The sequence below is a fragment of the Triturus cristatus genome, chromosome 8 (genome assembly GCF_964204655.1).
Source record: "Triturus cristatus chromosome 8, aTriCri1.1, whole genome shotgun sequence".
NCBI lineage: Eukaryota > Metazoa > Chordata > Amphibia > Caudata > Salamandridae > Triturus > Triturus cristatus.
Window position 1 is genome coordinate 1459741972 of NC_140591.1, and position 15064 is coordinate 1459757035.

At 39.3% G+C, this 15064-nt stretch overlaps 1 protein-coding gene across 1 annotated transcript in view; it reads left to right on the forward strand.

Annotated features, from left to right (window-relative positions):
- The window catches only part of LOC146805930 (retinal guanylyl cyclase 2-like), a 468140-nt gene that overhangs the window by 191721 nt on the left and 261355 nt on the right, over positions 1-15064 (forward strand). Inside the window, exon 4 of the mRNA XM_085620568.1 lies at positions 2962-3316. Within this exon, the coding sequence (XP_085476694.1) occupies positions 2962-3316 (355 nt within the window). The remainder of the gene's footprint in view (positions 1-2961; positions 3317-15064) is intronic.

Genomic DNA, 15064 nt, shown 5'->3' on the forward strand with positions numbered 1-15064 from the left:
AAGAGGAATTTTGGTATCTTCATGGATGCACATGTCCTTGAGCTCAAGGGATGAAAACGTGTTTTTTTTTCTAAAGTGACCGCTAAGAATTGTTATCTTCGAACTTACTGTCAAGACTAAAGTAATCATGGTGACAGCAAATGTGTATTGATGCATTAATGCAATGCTGTGCACTTGAGCTCTCAACCTCCCCGACCATTCAACTTGAAACCTAGAGCAAGCCAAGTTTCAGAGCTGGAGAACATGAACATATATAGATAAATACAGCATGAAAGCGTGGCTATTTCCCAGGCTTATTAGTCGAGCCATCAAATGCACAATACCTACATATTTAATAGAAAACAATTGAAAAGAAGTGTTTCAGTGCAGGCTGCGGGTGCCTTCCCCACAGAGGTTGGTCCCATGGGGACCTCTGTCTCACTTTCAGGAGGTGTTTGACCAGAATATTGAGGGAAAAATATCGTTCAACAGAAATATTGCTGCAAAAATATCTAACACAGTTTCTATGGGTAAACAAAGCTTTACTTTACTTAACTCATCATGTATGTACCTTCAAAGTATGTAGATGTGGAATTAAGAGTAGTAAATCTATACTTACCTTCCCAATATTTTGGACCTTGATATTTTTGTAACCATATTTTTGTCTCATGGTATTTTGCTCCAACGATCAGGAAATTACTAAAGAAAGGGAAACTTTGCTTTTTTTCTACCGAAGAGTGTCAGAGATGGAACATGGGGCCTGATGTATAATGCTTTGTTTAGGTTCACAGAATTGGGCCATTTGGGACCAGAAAAAAGCATTTTTCTATGTACAAAACCCTATTTTGTAATTTGGTAACCTATTACCGAATTGCAAAATGGGTTTGTGATTTGGTATTAGGAAGGGGTGTGTTAAGGGCGTCCCTTCCTAACAGCTATTTGCAGTGGCATATGTGAATGTTTTGCAACCGAAATGTGGTTGCAAAACATTCACATTTTACCGCCTACTTCAAGTAGGTGGTAACCCATTCTCAGACGGGAAGGGGTCCCCAAGGGACCCCTTTCACTTTGTGAATGGATGTAAAACCGTTTTTTAAGAGCAGGCAGTGATCCCGCGGACCAATGCCTGCTCTTAAAAAATTAAAAAATAAAACTTGTCATTTTGTTTTTGAAATGCATCCCGTTTTCCACTAATGAAAAAGGACTGCATTTACCAACCCACCAACCCTGCGATTTTAGCTATTCCCAATGGGTTGAAAATTGCGACCTGCCTCATGAATTTTAGGAGGTATGTCAATTTGTGATCAACTGGGAATCGCAAACAATGTAAAACACACTGTAGTACATCACTGTTTGCGATTATCTAATAGTGAATTGCAAAAATTCACTATTAGGTAAGAGCAAAAACAAACCTATGTACATCTGGCTCCAAGTTCCACCTTGTTTTTTTTTCCACGTGGAAGACATATCAAAAGCATCACAACATTTGGCAAACTCGGTGCTGTAAATCATCTGGAAGCCAGCACACTATCACTCAAAAATGCACATAAATAAGGATGATGGAATTTCGAACTGCTTAACAATGTTGCCCTCTCCAAAAAATTTCTTTTCACTTTTGTCCAGGGATGGACTGGCCGTGGCGGGCACCAGTCATTTCCTCGGTGGGCCACCGGAGCGGGGCCGGTTTTGGCCCCGGGGGTCCGTTTTTGTTACAGGGCCGTTTTTGCAGCATAGCTGCAATATCGGCCCCTGTAACAAAACTGTCTGAAACTGGCCCTGGCAAAAAGCTCGGCCACACCCCCAACCCCCCTGGGGGGCCGGCCGAGCACTTTGCCAGGGCCGGTTTTGGTTCCCAGTCAGGCCCTGCTTTTGTCCCACATCACAAAAATACAGGCATGAAATTTGGTTATTTACACTTGTAAGCTTGCCCATGCGGGCATTTCTGGAAATTAAAATGTACTCGCAATGGGAAAGTAAGACATAAATTCATTTATAATGAAATATTATTTTTGGTTTCTACAACTAAAAAATATTTTTTTGCTTATTCCAAATTTCTTGACAGCTCCGCTTATTCACTACTTATTTTTGTATTCACTGCTCATTTTGACAGGAGTAAATCTCTAACCCTGTCTGGGGTGGGAATAGCCACCAACTCGCAAGTATGAAGGTGTTCAGGCACTTTGGCAGATATCCACCCTGGAAGGCCAACAACCAAACTCTGTGGGCAGTTATGCACATATGGGAAATTCTCCTGTGCTGAAGGAATTTTAAATTTAAATAAATCCAGTTCCAATTTGAGATTCATGCTTTTGAATCATCAGCATTCATTTTTACTCATGAATAGGCCTGGGCATTGAAGTCCGCTCTGTTTGCGGAACTTGCGGAGTTTTCCGCACTCCACGCTCCATGGAGCATACGGAGTTCTGAAAAACTCAGGAGTTTTTTCCTCGCTCGTTAACGTTAAGTTGGCGAGCGACGAAAATCCAACGTTAGACCACCTGCCAGCGAGATTTCTCAACGCGGGCAGTTGCGAATGGTCATGACCACACGCGTTTAGAAACCATCCGTTCGCATTGAGGAAGTTGATGCTGGAGTAGAACATCTACTCCAGCAGCAGAAAGAAGCAGCGCCCTCTTGGGCTGCACATTGTGTTGTTCACGCTGATTTTACAGCGTGGGACAAACACCTGGTGCTAACAATCTGCATGAATGGTGCGACCTAACGCACTCTGCCGCTTGTGGAACACCGCGTAGCGCAGCAGAGTTTTTGGGTCACTTTGCGGAGTTCCACTATACGGAACTCCGCGAACTCCACACAGGCCACTCATAAATCATGTTTTTGAGCCACCTAGTTGCTCATTGAACTGTGTGAACCTGACCTAAGCTTCTCAGTTTAGTAATGAATTTAATAATCATTTGTCATAACATTCTGCTACTGTGTCAATGTGGCTTAATTTCAGTGTATCATGTACTATATTTTCAGGTTTCACCCCTCTTCGGAACGATCTACGGCTCCATTTACTTTTTGGCTTGCGCCATGAGCAATGCTTGGAAACAAGGAGCCTGGATTTCTGGCACCAATTTGGCAGAGTACACCAGAAACCTGGACTGCCCTGGATTCAATCACAAGCTACTTACAGATAGTAAAGGAAATGGGCTGACTAACTACGTGGTGCTGGACACCGACGGCAAACTGAACCAGCTCTTTCCTACCTATGCAGTTGAGCTGTCCTCCAACTTGGTGAGATTCCTTGGAAAGACAATCCGATTTCCTGGTGGCACACCACCCCCTGCGGATTCCAGTTGTTGGTTTGATCCACACACGCTGTGCATAGGAGGTAATGGAATACCCATTGGTTTAATTTTTTGCAGAAACATCACATGCACAGGTATTTTGGTAATATTTTTAATAAGGAGAATAAGAAGGTATCTTAAAATCACTTAGATAATATTTTACTCTTTTTAGTTTACTTCATAGAATAGTTGTTATTTCTGCATTCAACAGGGCACTCATTGAAAGGGCTAGTGTAAGCTCAAGGGTATAACTTTGAAGATGTAATAACATCACCTCTGCTGGGAATTTCCATATTCATTGTCTTTGGATTTAAGGGTAGCAGTACCTCCGTTGCGGAATGCCATACCCATATAACATGGATTAAAGAATATTAGGCTATAAATGGAAAAGGTCTTGTATTATTGTCTTATGTGAACAGTTATGTGGTAATCTGTCATAGTTTTGCATGGTGATGTGTACTATTACTGAATTTGCAATGTGGTAATATTGTGTTGCTGTAAATCTATATTAATGGATAAATGTGCAGTTGTGCTGATGCTATATAGTTATGCCATTACTGTGGTACTCTAAATTGAGAGTCTGGATTACTGTAAAGCATTCTGATGCCATTGTGTAGTATGCTATAAAAATGTTGTTATAATATGGGCTAATGCCAGTAGTGTCGCCAGTGTTTCATAGGCCCTAGTGCAAGAAAGGAAATGGCCACCCTGGCTGCTGTTTGATTTACAGAATACATGAATAATTAGGCATCCGTGGGCTACTCAGTCCTCTGGGCCCTGGTGCACCAATGGAAGCTACAGCCATAGCTATGGCACCACCAAATTCACTGATCATATGGGCTCTCATTAACAGTGGCCCACAAATTGCACTGGGCCCTGTAGCAGAAGTTACCAAGCCAATCGGAATTATAAGATGTGTTTCATAAGTTATCCCTTCCTGCACTGGGAGGTATCTTCCTCTTTCTATGCAAGCTGGAAAGAGGAAGTAATGAGTAGAAATAAACATATTTCTCCTTGTTACATCTCTCTGTAGGCGTACCAATTTCACGCAATTCCAGCTTTATGTACCTTAGTAAACCTGGATTTGCATGAATTACATGGATGGATGCCTGGGAACGCCCAGGCTCCACCAATAGAATGCCTTCTACTAAGAATTGTTACTCAACACAGTGCAAGCTGCTGTGTTTTGTTACATTTCTTTACAAAGCCACACAAGGTTACACAAATCAAAACGTTTGTGGCTTTGCAAATCTAAAATAAGCCTTTGTGTTGCCCAGCATCACCTCACACAATGCAATGACTTAGTAAATATGGGTCATAGATGCTATATGTTACTCCCCAAAATCTCATAACCTCTATTATTTGCCTACCACAGAACCAAAAAGACCCCCAGTAATGGTAAAACAGAGATGCAGAAGCAAAAAGAATTTCATCAGGCCACTGCTGGTGGTATTTTATCTAATAATAATAAGTGGATTGTTTTCAATCTCCCACTAATTCAAAAGTTGTCCTATGTCAGGCTTGTGTAGCTCATCCACTACTGTTGTTTCTGCATTCTAGGACGTGTAGTTAGGATTCTATGTTTACAAAAGCAAGGCTATGACATTCAAAATACAGAGATAAAATAAAGACAAATTAAGAGCAGTACACGTAATTGTGAATTGTTTTCCTTACAATTCTGTGCAGGTTGACCTTTCACCAGCACTGTTCTTGAACAAGCAATTGGAGTGCCGATAGGTTTTAGGCTATAAGAGTACTTTTTTTGGCTTAGATAGCTGTCACATATGGATGAACATACATGACAGCTATCTTAAAAAGCATTTTGTAATGTCTTAACAAATACTGTTTAAAGATGGTCACAATGAAAGTACTCACATCCATAGAAAAAATTTATTTTTCTTTATTTTAACATGTCTCTTTCTAAGACGGCTAACATGGATGCACATGCATCTAAGGTGGCCTTTTTTAATGTGATTTGTTAAAATAAAACAAAAAGATTCAAAGGTGCCCAAATCACATGAGCACACAAGGGTGGCCACATTGAAATGGTCCAAAAACACTTTAAAGATGATCACCCAGTAAAAACTGTTAGAAAATGGAGAACTATGTGGGCCAAGAGGATGCTGGTTTGAAGGAGGGAAAAGTGATAGAGGTGGAGCATGGAGAAAGAGGGATCACAATTAGTCCCCATTGGAAAGCAAGGTCTGATGTCATCAGTAGAAGATTGCCTCATCCACTTAAAAGACTGTAAGACCTAAATGCTCCTGCATTGGACAACCACAAGAATATTGAGGAAAACTATCAAATCAGGAGCAGAGAATAGAGATAGATAAGAATGCCATTCAATCTTGAGCAAGGTTTTTTTTTCAAAAGCCCACGCTAAGGATCTGTAATGTATTGGAAACAATAGGTCTGGCCAGCAGACAGCTTAACCTGTCTGTAAATGTGATCTAATAAGGGTTTAAACATGGCTTTGATGCATTTTGTGGCTTTATTAGATAGACTGATGGCTCTAGTTGAAGGAACTTTGCTGCCCTCTCAAACATTTGAGAGGGTTACTACAAGAGAGAAAGCACATCATCTTTGTTGCAGCATCTCTGCAGGTCCTCTTGAGGTAGAAAAGGAAGAATTGGTCCTGCTGCAATTGGAACAGCCAAGTCTGAATTGCTAGGTCATGCTCCCATCTTCACAAGCAAACTCAAACTACAGGGTACTTGGTCAGGCAGTTCAGGCTGGACTGTTTCTCTTGCTACAAAAAATAAAGATTTACAAAAATGTATTACAACATAAGTCCAAAATGAGTCCATAATGCAAGAGTTCATGGTTTGTCATGTTTATTTCCTACGATTGATCAAAAGAGCACTCTAATCTTTCAACATCAGACATTACTTCTAAATATCATTATTCCAGAAGACTTTGAACAAACTGTGTATGCTTTTCCAAGGGAGCCACAAATAACCAGTTGTCATTTCTACCTCCAATGTCTACCCACCTGAGTGAGAGCAGTAGCTAGTTGAATCCGCACCACATCACTCTTTATTACAATGAAGAGTTACTACATGCTCACCTCTATATCACAGTGACCTTTACATTGGGAGGCATGACATTGTCAAAAGTAAATATAATTAAAAAATATGTAACTTACTTAATTTGATGAAAACGAAAAAACCAATAAACAAATGCAGCTTTTTAACTGCTAAATGTATATTTATTAAATATCAAAACAGGGATTAAAAAGGGCACTGGGGGAATCCTCAAAATACAATACATAACATTAAAAAATATAGTTAATAATTAAACAATAGGTTGATGGAATTTAAAGTACATATGGATACTGTATTAAGTTAAAAAATATATTAAATATATATTGAAAGAATAAAATAAAAAGGAGGGGCTTAAGGGAGTCACCCCAAATAAGATGTAAATTAAAAGTCATCAATTAAGTTTTGTAAGTACATTTAATTAAACATTAAAAGAGTAATTAGTATAAGGTGAAACAAACATGTAACATATATTTAATACAAACAAAAATGGATGTGATGCTCCAAATAACACATAATTGAAATGTAAATTAATCATATTTATTTAAAAAGTGATAGGGTAATAAATTACAATCGAGCCAATTAACACAAAATAAAGGTGATGGGGCTGTCCCCTAAAATAGAGCAATATTTTAAAAATAATAGTAACATTTAATAAGGAGTATTTCTAAGGAACAATAACATTGTATGTAAAGACTGAAAAATATTATAAATAAAATAAAACTGTTTATGGACATATTATGGATAGAAAAGAATGGAAATACACTTCATGGAAAGTTAACTATTATGACTTTTGGAGGTGCTGGGGTGGGCGGTATGCCACCTCCGCACCCCTGCACCGCCAAGAGTGGCCACAACCTGCAAGCCCACCAGCCACATTAAAACTTTAAATGTGGGCTTGCGGACGGGTAGTGTGGCTGTTCCACTGCTGTGCGTCTTTCAAAGACGGTGGTGCCTTTGAAAACAGCACCACACAAGAAGGTTCCTGCACGGCATGGACTCAAACATCCATGAAGTGCATGAACTGGTGAACATGCACACAGATGGGCACATGTAGGGCTCCTTTGTTTCCGCTCTGCCACTGTGTACATGGAGTAAGAACCTCCATGACACCGCTGGGAGAGAGGAAACTCTTAATATGCTTGACGGGACCACAGCTGTCCCGCCAAGCATTTTGTAGCCTCCTGACCGCTGAGCCACTGCCAGGAAAAAGCAGTTCCCTGGTGGCGGTCCGACTGTTCAAGTCTTAATAGGGCGGTCGGACAACAATGGGGCGGTGGCTGGACTGCCACCATGAGTCTGGAGGTCATCAGACTGCCAGACTCGTAATCTGTCCCATAGTCACCTGGAATAATGTGATTCCTGGGATGTGGCATTTTCTACATAAGTATTGATGTGCCACATTTCTCAAGTAGTCAACCAACAAAATAATCAGTTTTCTACTGAAACGAATCAAAGGTTACGAAAAAAAAAGTGCCACATGTGATGCTGTGCGGTTGCAGATACTTAGCAAAGTTAATAAAGGCTCAATTTTACTTCTGATTGCTATTTTTAGGTAATAAGCTGATATTAATGATGAGAAACTTTTGACAGACAGCACATGATTTATCCTTTCTCTTTTCATGAATATGTCAATATTGCTGCATGAATTAATCATAATTGCTGCAAAATCAGAATGGCCCTGATTATAAGATAAGTAATTTAGGCCCGAGAAAACAAAAATGCTAATAATTTGAGGAAATAAATATAAAGGATATTAATAAGATAACATTAACACTAAAAAGTGGTTTACTCACTTGGAACCACTTGCTCATACTGTAAGGTGCATTTGATCCTCCAGGGAACTTCTGATTAATTGTCCTTTTGGATGTAGAAAGCAAATGCTTTGCCAGAATAGTAAACCCTCAGCTTGAGCAATAGGCAGTAAAAAATCAATCAATCCTTTGCTTCCAAACATGATTTTAAAAGGGCTGTAATATTGAGGATAATCTGTTATGTATAACTTCACTGGTGGGACAAACAATGGTGTCTAAAGGGAAATCTTTTTGTTCTGCTTTATTGATTTTTACCACAGCATTCAATATTGTAGTTAGAGACCATTTATGGGCTAAATTGGCCAAAATTGGAATTCCAATCCCATTACGATATGGCATATAATATGTCTGTATGCAGATACTTGGTTTAAAATAAAACGCGGTGCAAAATAGACCATGCCTTGAAACATATTTACCAACAAAGGATAAAACCAAGTTGTATCCTAGCACCTCTCCTCTTTAATCTATAGCTAGGAGATATGAGGCAAGAAATTGATGAGGCAAGACGCCCCCACCTGATAATGGCTAAAATCCAAGCTCTACAGTATGCAAACAATACTGTTAAATTTGATCAGACGGTAATTAGGGTGCAGAGATCTTTGGATGCCCTATATCTTTATTGTGATGTGAATAGCAAATTAACATACATAAAACAAAGATGATAATATTCAGCCACAAATTAAATGAAAAGGGCTCCTGACGATTGAAAAATGAGAGAATGGTGTGGGTACCAACATATACAAATCTTGGAGTATGGATCGACGAAAGAGGTCAATCGCAGGCTTATGTGAAAGCCCTAAGGTGCTCGGCCCAAGCCTTAAACTTTGCTCTTCAAAGATTGTTATAGAACATGACAGACCCAGATACAACTGCCCTGATTAAGGTAACTGGAAGTAAATTAATGTATGAGATTATTGTATTCAGAAACAAACATAATACTTGGCTAGCTGAAACTCAGCATAATTTCTATAATAATTCCTTTTGTCTCTCTGACTGCACATCACCATCACATATGTGTTTAGAATTTAATCTCACAGGACAAAAAATAATACTGAATGCACGATTTCTATTTTACTGTGCACAACTGAAGGTGGCTGACCCGGGTTCTTTGAAATATTGTTTGGGGCAGTTGAAAATGAAGTAGACATTGCAGCGGACACATTATTTTTCATAATTTGTAGCGATGGTTGGAAGTGTATGAAACATGGAGCTTAAACCTACCGCATAAGCAATTAAGCAAGCAAAAATAATATCTGCAAGCTTAGATATTGTCCTTTAATCCCTTAATTAACAACGGTTAATCTGTTTTCTACAGCAGGACTGTAGAAATGTTAAATACTACATCTCCCAGAATGCCTTATTGTCGGCTGTGCTGGGAGTGGTATATATATATATACTGAATTATGGGTAATGTCCTCCAACCGTTAGCAAGGCCCTGTGTGGCTGAAACGCATCATTGTGACAGACTGGGTCCAAGTTCAGTAAACTTTAAACCAAGAATCCTCACATACATGGCAAAAATGTAATTTCCAATCTAAAAGTGTAAGTTAGTGACCATAAACATAGGACTCTGGCCATTGGAATAAAAAACACAATCATGGAGTGGTCAAAGCATTCATTTTATCAATAAAGCGATAGCATCACACTGAGACCAAGAATGTTAAGCTACTGTAATCCACATGCAATGCAGATGGTTATTTTAATGTAGTAACCGGTACACAGCCCAAGTGGGTGCAGTTTATGGACAAAATCACATGACTTTGTTTCGTGGCATAATCAGTGCCATCTTGAAAATCGTGTGAAAGTGTGCAATGCTGCACTATCGACTGTAAACATATCTTGAAATTCACATACAAAATGTTTGTTGCTATAGTCACATCGATATGTATGACGCCTTTGAGCTAACTATAACTTGCACCCCTGCTGTGCACTGCTTATTACCTTAAATATTACATAATGACATGTTAAAAGACAATATTGATGACTTCACTGATGACATCTCAAATTACATTATTGATGCCATAACTGATGACATTATCCAATCTACTGCTCCTTAAATTATTGTAAAAAACACTAGATCATTAAAAAAAAGAGTAGGTAGTAACAGGCCCAGAAACATATATAAAGCACAGATTGATTTATGTACATGTGTGCATGTACGAAATAGAATAATGTAGTCCTTGAGACAAGTCGATTCAGTATAGTAAAAGTTATATCATGCAAACTTTAGCTATCAATAAAGTTTTAAGTGCAAGCAGAACTTAATTTAAACAAGGTCGAGGGTTATTACTATTAGTGTGATTTGCAGATGTTCTTTACATAAAGCTTGTGGCTTAAATCAAATTCCTGTTGCCAAGATATGCGAGAAAAACGAAATGTTATCCTTACAGTACATTATTGACCTATGGCTTTCTCTACACATGCTGACATTACAGAGTTGTGTGGTAGTGCTGTTGATAATTTTGAGCTATAATCTGGAGATTTATAAACTTCAGATACTTATTGCCAGAAATTAAGTGAAAATTCTGAAACATACATTTTTTAATAATATATAATGCATGGATGACTCACAAATGGTTAAAGTCGCAGTATGACTGTAAGCATTGTTCTAATGGTGTATGCCTGCCATTCTGCTCATTTCATGAATATGATTAAGGTATATTTAGACACCACACAGGGTTGTGAATAGGACCTTATTTGCTTGCCTTAACAGTGGCTAATGCTTAAATGTAAAACAATTAACTTAAAATTCTATGTCAGATGAGGTATTTAACTGCTATATTTCGATAGGGTAAATAATAACCAAACACTCTTATGAGCAGTATTCAAGGTTCAATAAATTAGAGATCGCATTAATATCTAATGAGCCATTACGTTTCTTATGCATCTGAAAAACAGCAAAAAAAGCATAATATCTACTAAATGTGGGTGCTTTTGCAGATATGATTTATGTATTGGATGTTGCAAATGGTGAAACCCACTAGCACTACAGAGGTGATAGAAAATTGGTTATGGATATAGCTCGCTGAATACCTTCCAGTATGCAATACATATTGCAAACTGTTACATTCATTTGTTGATGTTGTTAGTGATGTCATGAATGAAAAAAAAAAGCTAACGTGATTTTAGAGTTCGGTGTTGAAATAGGATAAAAACTAATGGTTTTAAAACCACAGAAATTCACCAGTTATAGTTATAGCAGAGCTAACTATAACTTGCACCCTTGACATGCAGTTTATGACATCACACATTACATCACTCATGGCATAAAATAACATCATTGATGATTTCACTGATGACATCCCAAATTAAATTAGTATAGAAAAAACTGATCACAATTTCAAATTTGAGTTTATTATCGCAGTAGAGAAGAGAATGGCATCAGAACAATAGTTTTTACTGTCTCACAGATTGTAAATAACAATGACTTTACACAGGGAAACAACTTTATTAATAGTTAGGAGGTCTCTTGAATGTATTTTTTGTACTGTACAGCTTTAACCCCTTGCATACTGGTGAACACATGAAAAACACAGTGGGGCATATCAACAAGGGCTTTATCTCTGCTTTTTTGGCTTTAAAAGCCAAAAAAGCAGAGATAAAACTAGCACCCTATCAACAACAGGGTGCTAACATGAAAATTCGCATGTTAGCACCCTTTTACTCTACGCTTCCCCCTGCATCTCTAATGAGATGCAAAGGGGGCGTTCCAGAGTAAAATAATAGGAGAAATGTCGCTAAGCGACATTTCTCCTATTATCAAGAATATCGCTAACCCTGTTAGAGACAAAAAAAGCAGCGCTAACCGCGGTTAACGCTGCTTTTTTACGTCTGGTATTTTTGTGACTTAGCCATGATATCCTATGGAAGGAGGATATCATGGCTAAGTTTGTCTGTCCCTATCAACAAGCTAACGTGAGATTATCGCTGGGTTTCCAGCGATAATCTCACGTTAGCTACTTAGTGTGAGGATTTTTATCGCTATTGAGAAAAGCGTTGCTAATAGCACGCTATCTCAGCGATAAAAATCAACGCTAGCCGGCGATAATTATCCTAGCGCTAAGTGCGCTTAGCGATAATTATCGCCGGTTGCTGTTGATATGCTCCTATGTAATTTATCATGTATGCAGATGTGCAGAGTATAATATACTTTTTATCACCATTGTTGAGGCAGGGAGGGGCAACAGGATTCACTTCGTCTCTCATGAGTCATGGCCACTTCGTAGATGTGAAGTAAAGACTGGTAAATTTATACTTATCACTGTCTTGTCAGTATATGCTTACCTTGAAGTTTTAGTGGTAGTCAATATTAGAAAGCCCATGTTTTTTTAGGTTAATGTAAAAATAAAATCTCAGTATTCCAGTAGTACACCCTTAAACAGTCAGAACTGCTTTGACGAATAGTTGTAATATGTCATTTTTGGGGTTTCATTCCAATAATTCTCTCTTCTAAATCAGACACTTTAAATTATATAAATCAGCTGGATATTGAGCATATTAAGTCTGATTACTGTTTAATCCTGTATTTGAGCTCCAAACCGTTTAACACCTCCTTGAGTAAGCCTACTGCTTGCATTGGCACCTATGGAGATACAAGTTTACAAAATGAATACCTCTGTCATCCAAATGGATTAAAATAGTTTTAAGATCTCAAACAGCAACAGCAAATTACAACATGCACAATACATACTGCCCAGTAACCATTTCCATTTGAGGACCCAAAGAAAAGGTCTCAAAAGCTACTTCTGCCAGTCTCCAATTAGATGAAAATGTTAGATCGGGGGATTAAAGATGGTGCTTTAAAAAGCATTTAGACAGGAATCGTGTTCTCCGTGTGCCTCTGCGCCCGATCTAAGAATATTAGTGCACCTTGAAGTGGCCTTAATGTAAAAAATAAACTCCAAAAAACAGATTCCCAACATAGGCCCCCAACATAGTTTAATTGCAGATGTGCACATTCCTTATTAGCATCTCTAAAAGTGACTCTGTCCCTGAAGCTGCAATTTTCAGCGTCTCCATCCCAGCCACAGACAGGGCCCCTTTTCACAGCTAGTAAATGGCGTAAATTGTGAGCTATGGACATTCTGTAGGCTGCTTATGGTGTCCTCTCAGGCAGCCAGATGTCAGCAGCAAACACATCCTATACCAGAAAGAACACCCAAATACAGGACAAACCTGAAAAAATGGGATGGTTAGTTATTGTCTGTACCCGTAGCTTCCTTGTAGACAGCTATGTGAATGTTTAACGCTAAACCAAGGCCATCACCTAATTGTGGAGTCTAAGTCACTGTATTGATTAATTCATTTATGTTTATTTAATCCAAACTATAGTCTTGATTCTGGCCAACTGTTGGGAATTAGTAGGGTATCCCAGGTTTTGGAATGACTACGAGAATCGGTGAGGTATCCAGGATACCCACATGGATGATAGTGTGCATCACAAATAGGCATAACAGGCATATCTCATTAAGGTAGTAGCATACCAGCCTATGGCTGCTGGGACACAGTGAATAGCCAATCAGCCGGGGTCAAGGGCGGGACTTCTAGGTTGAAGACAGGCAGCAGCAGAATATACATTTCAGGACGACACTATGAAGCTACCGGGCAACCTGTTTATATTGGATCTTCACTGTTGCTAGTTTGTCCACTGTTCCCATCCCTTACATTTGTTACTTTCTCCCTGTACAATTCCTCAGTTACTTGACCTCCTTGCCAGTATACCCCAACCTTGCTCTGGGGGGTTTTCTTACTTTCGTGAATTTCTTCCTCTACAGCTTTTTGATGTTTTGCCTGTTTACTCTGACTTTGCTCTTTGGATTCTGTTTTGGCTTTAGTGTTTATTGTGAGTTGATGTGGGAAACTGGATTACTGGTGTGGGAGTGAAGCCCTACTCAAGCAGTAACCACAATTCTTGTCAGGGTGAAACACACGCAAACCTCAAATTAAGCTCATCTCAACCCTCTGGTAGCTTGGCACAAATGCAGTCAGGCTTCACTTAGAGGCAATGTGTAAAGTATTTATGCAGCATGTAAAACAGTAATACGTGAAAACACAACACAAGAAAAATCCCACATGAATTTAGAAAAAAATAGAGTGAAATGTAATAACTTATTTGGCACTAAAATATCAAAAATTGATCAGTAGAACCGGAGATATGCAATTTTGAAGGTTTATGTAAAAATAGTGCCTAAAACTACAAAGCCTCAATTGTGGTGATCTGGTAGCGCCTAACTGGGACAAAGTCACACGTTAAGGATGACCGTGATGGAGCATGGACCGGTTACAGGAATCAAGTTAGTCCAGCTGAGAAATGTACTTTAAATCCTAGTTGTGAAGCATTGTGCCATGCAGCAGCGGTCCCAGGAAGTAGTGCTTGGTCCCCGTTGAGGATGTGTGATGCAGCTCTGCTGCCATTGAGCTGCGAGGGCTGTGATGTGGCCTTGCGCCACACTGCAGCCATTACGATGAGGCGCTGCAAAGAGATACGTCTAGATCCGTCCAGTTTGTGACTTGCTGCGTTGATTCTGGTAGAAACCACAGCTGGGTTAGCAGAGCATCTATCTTGAGCCCCAATTCCAAAGGTCCAGAATTGGAGGGGCACCACATGGGGGGTTTAGACCTACAGCAGACAGATTCCAAGTGCCACGCTTAAGATGGTTGGAGCCTTTTCTGTCCCTGAGGCTCTGATCCGGGGGCAAGCCAACCACCCTTAGAGTAACTCAGGTGGTCCTGGGTAGGGGTGGGCGGAATTTGTGTAGTCGCGCTACGCAAAGCTCCGCGAAACGGTAAAAAATCTCCACTAGTTTATGGAAGACTTGAAATCGACTCTCAGATTACATGGAACACATCATTCCACGTTTGAAGCACCACAACTGTAGAGACACTGAGAGATAGGAATAAGCTAACCACAGCATCAGATGTAAAATCAACCTATATG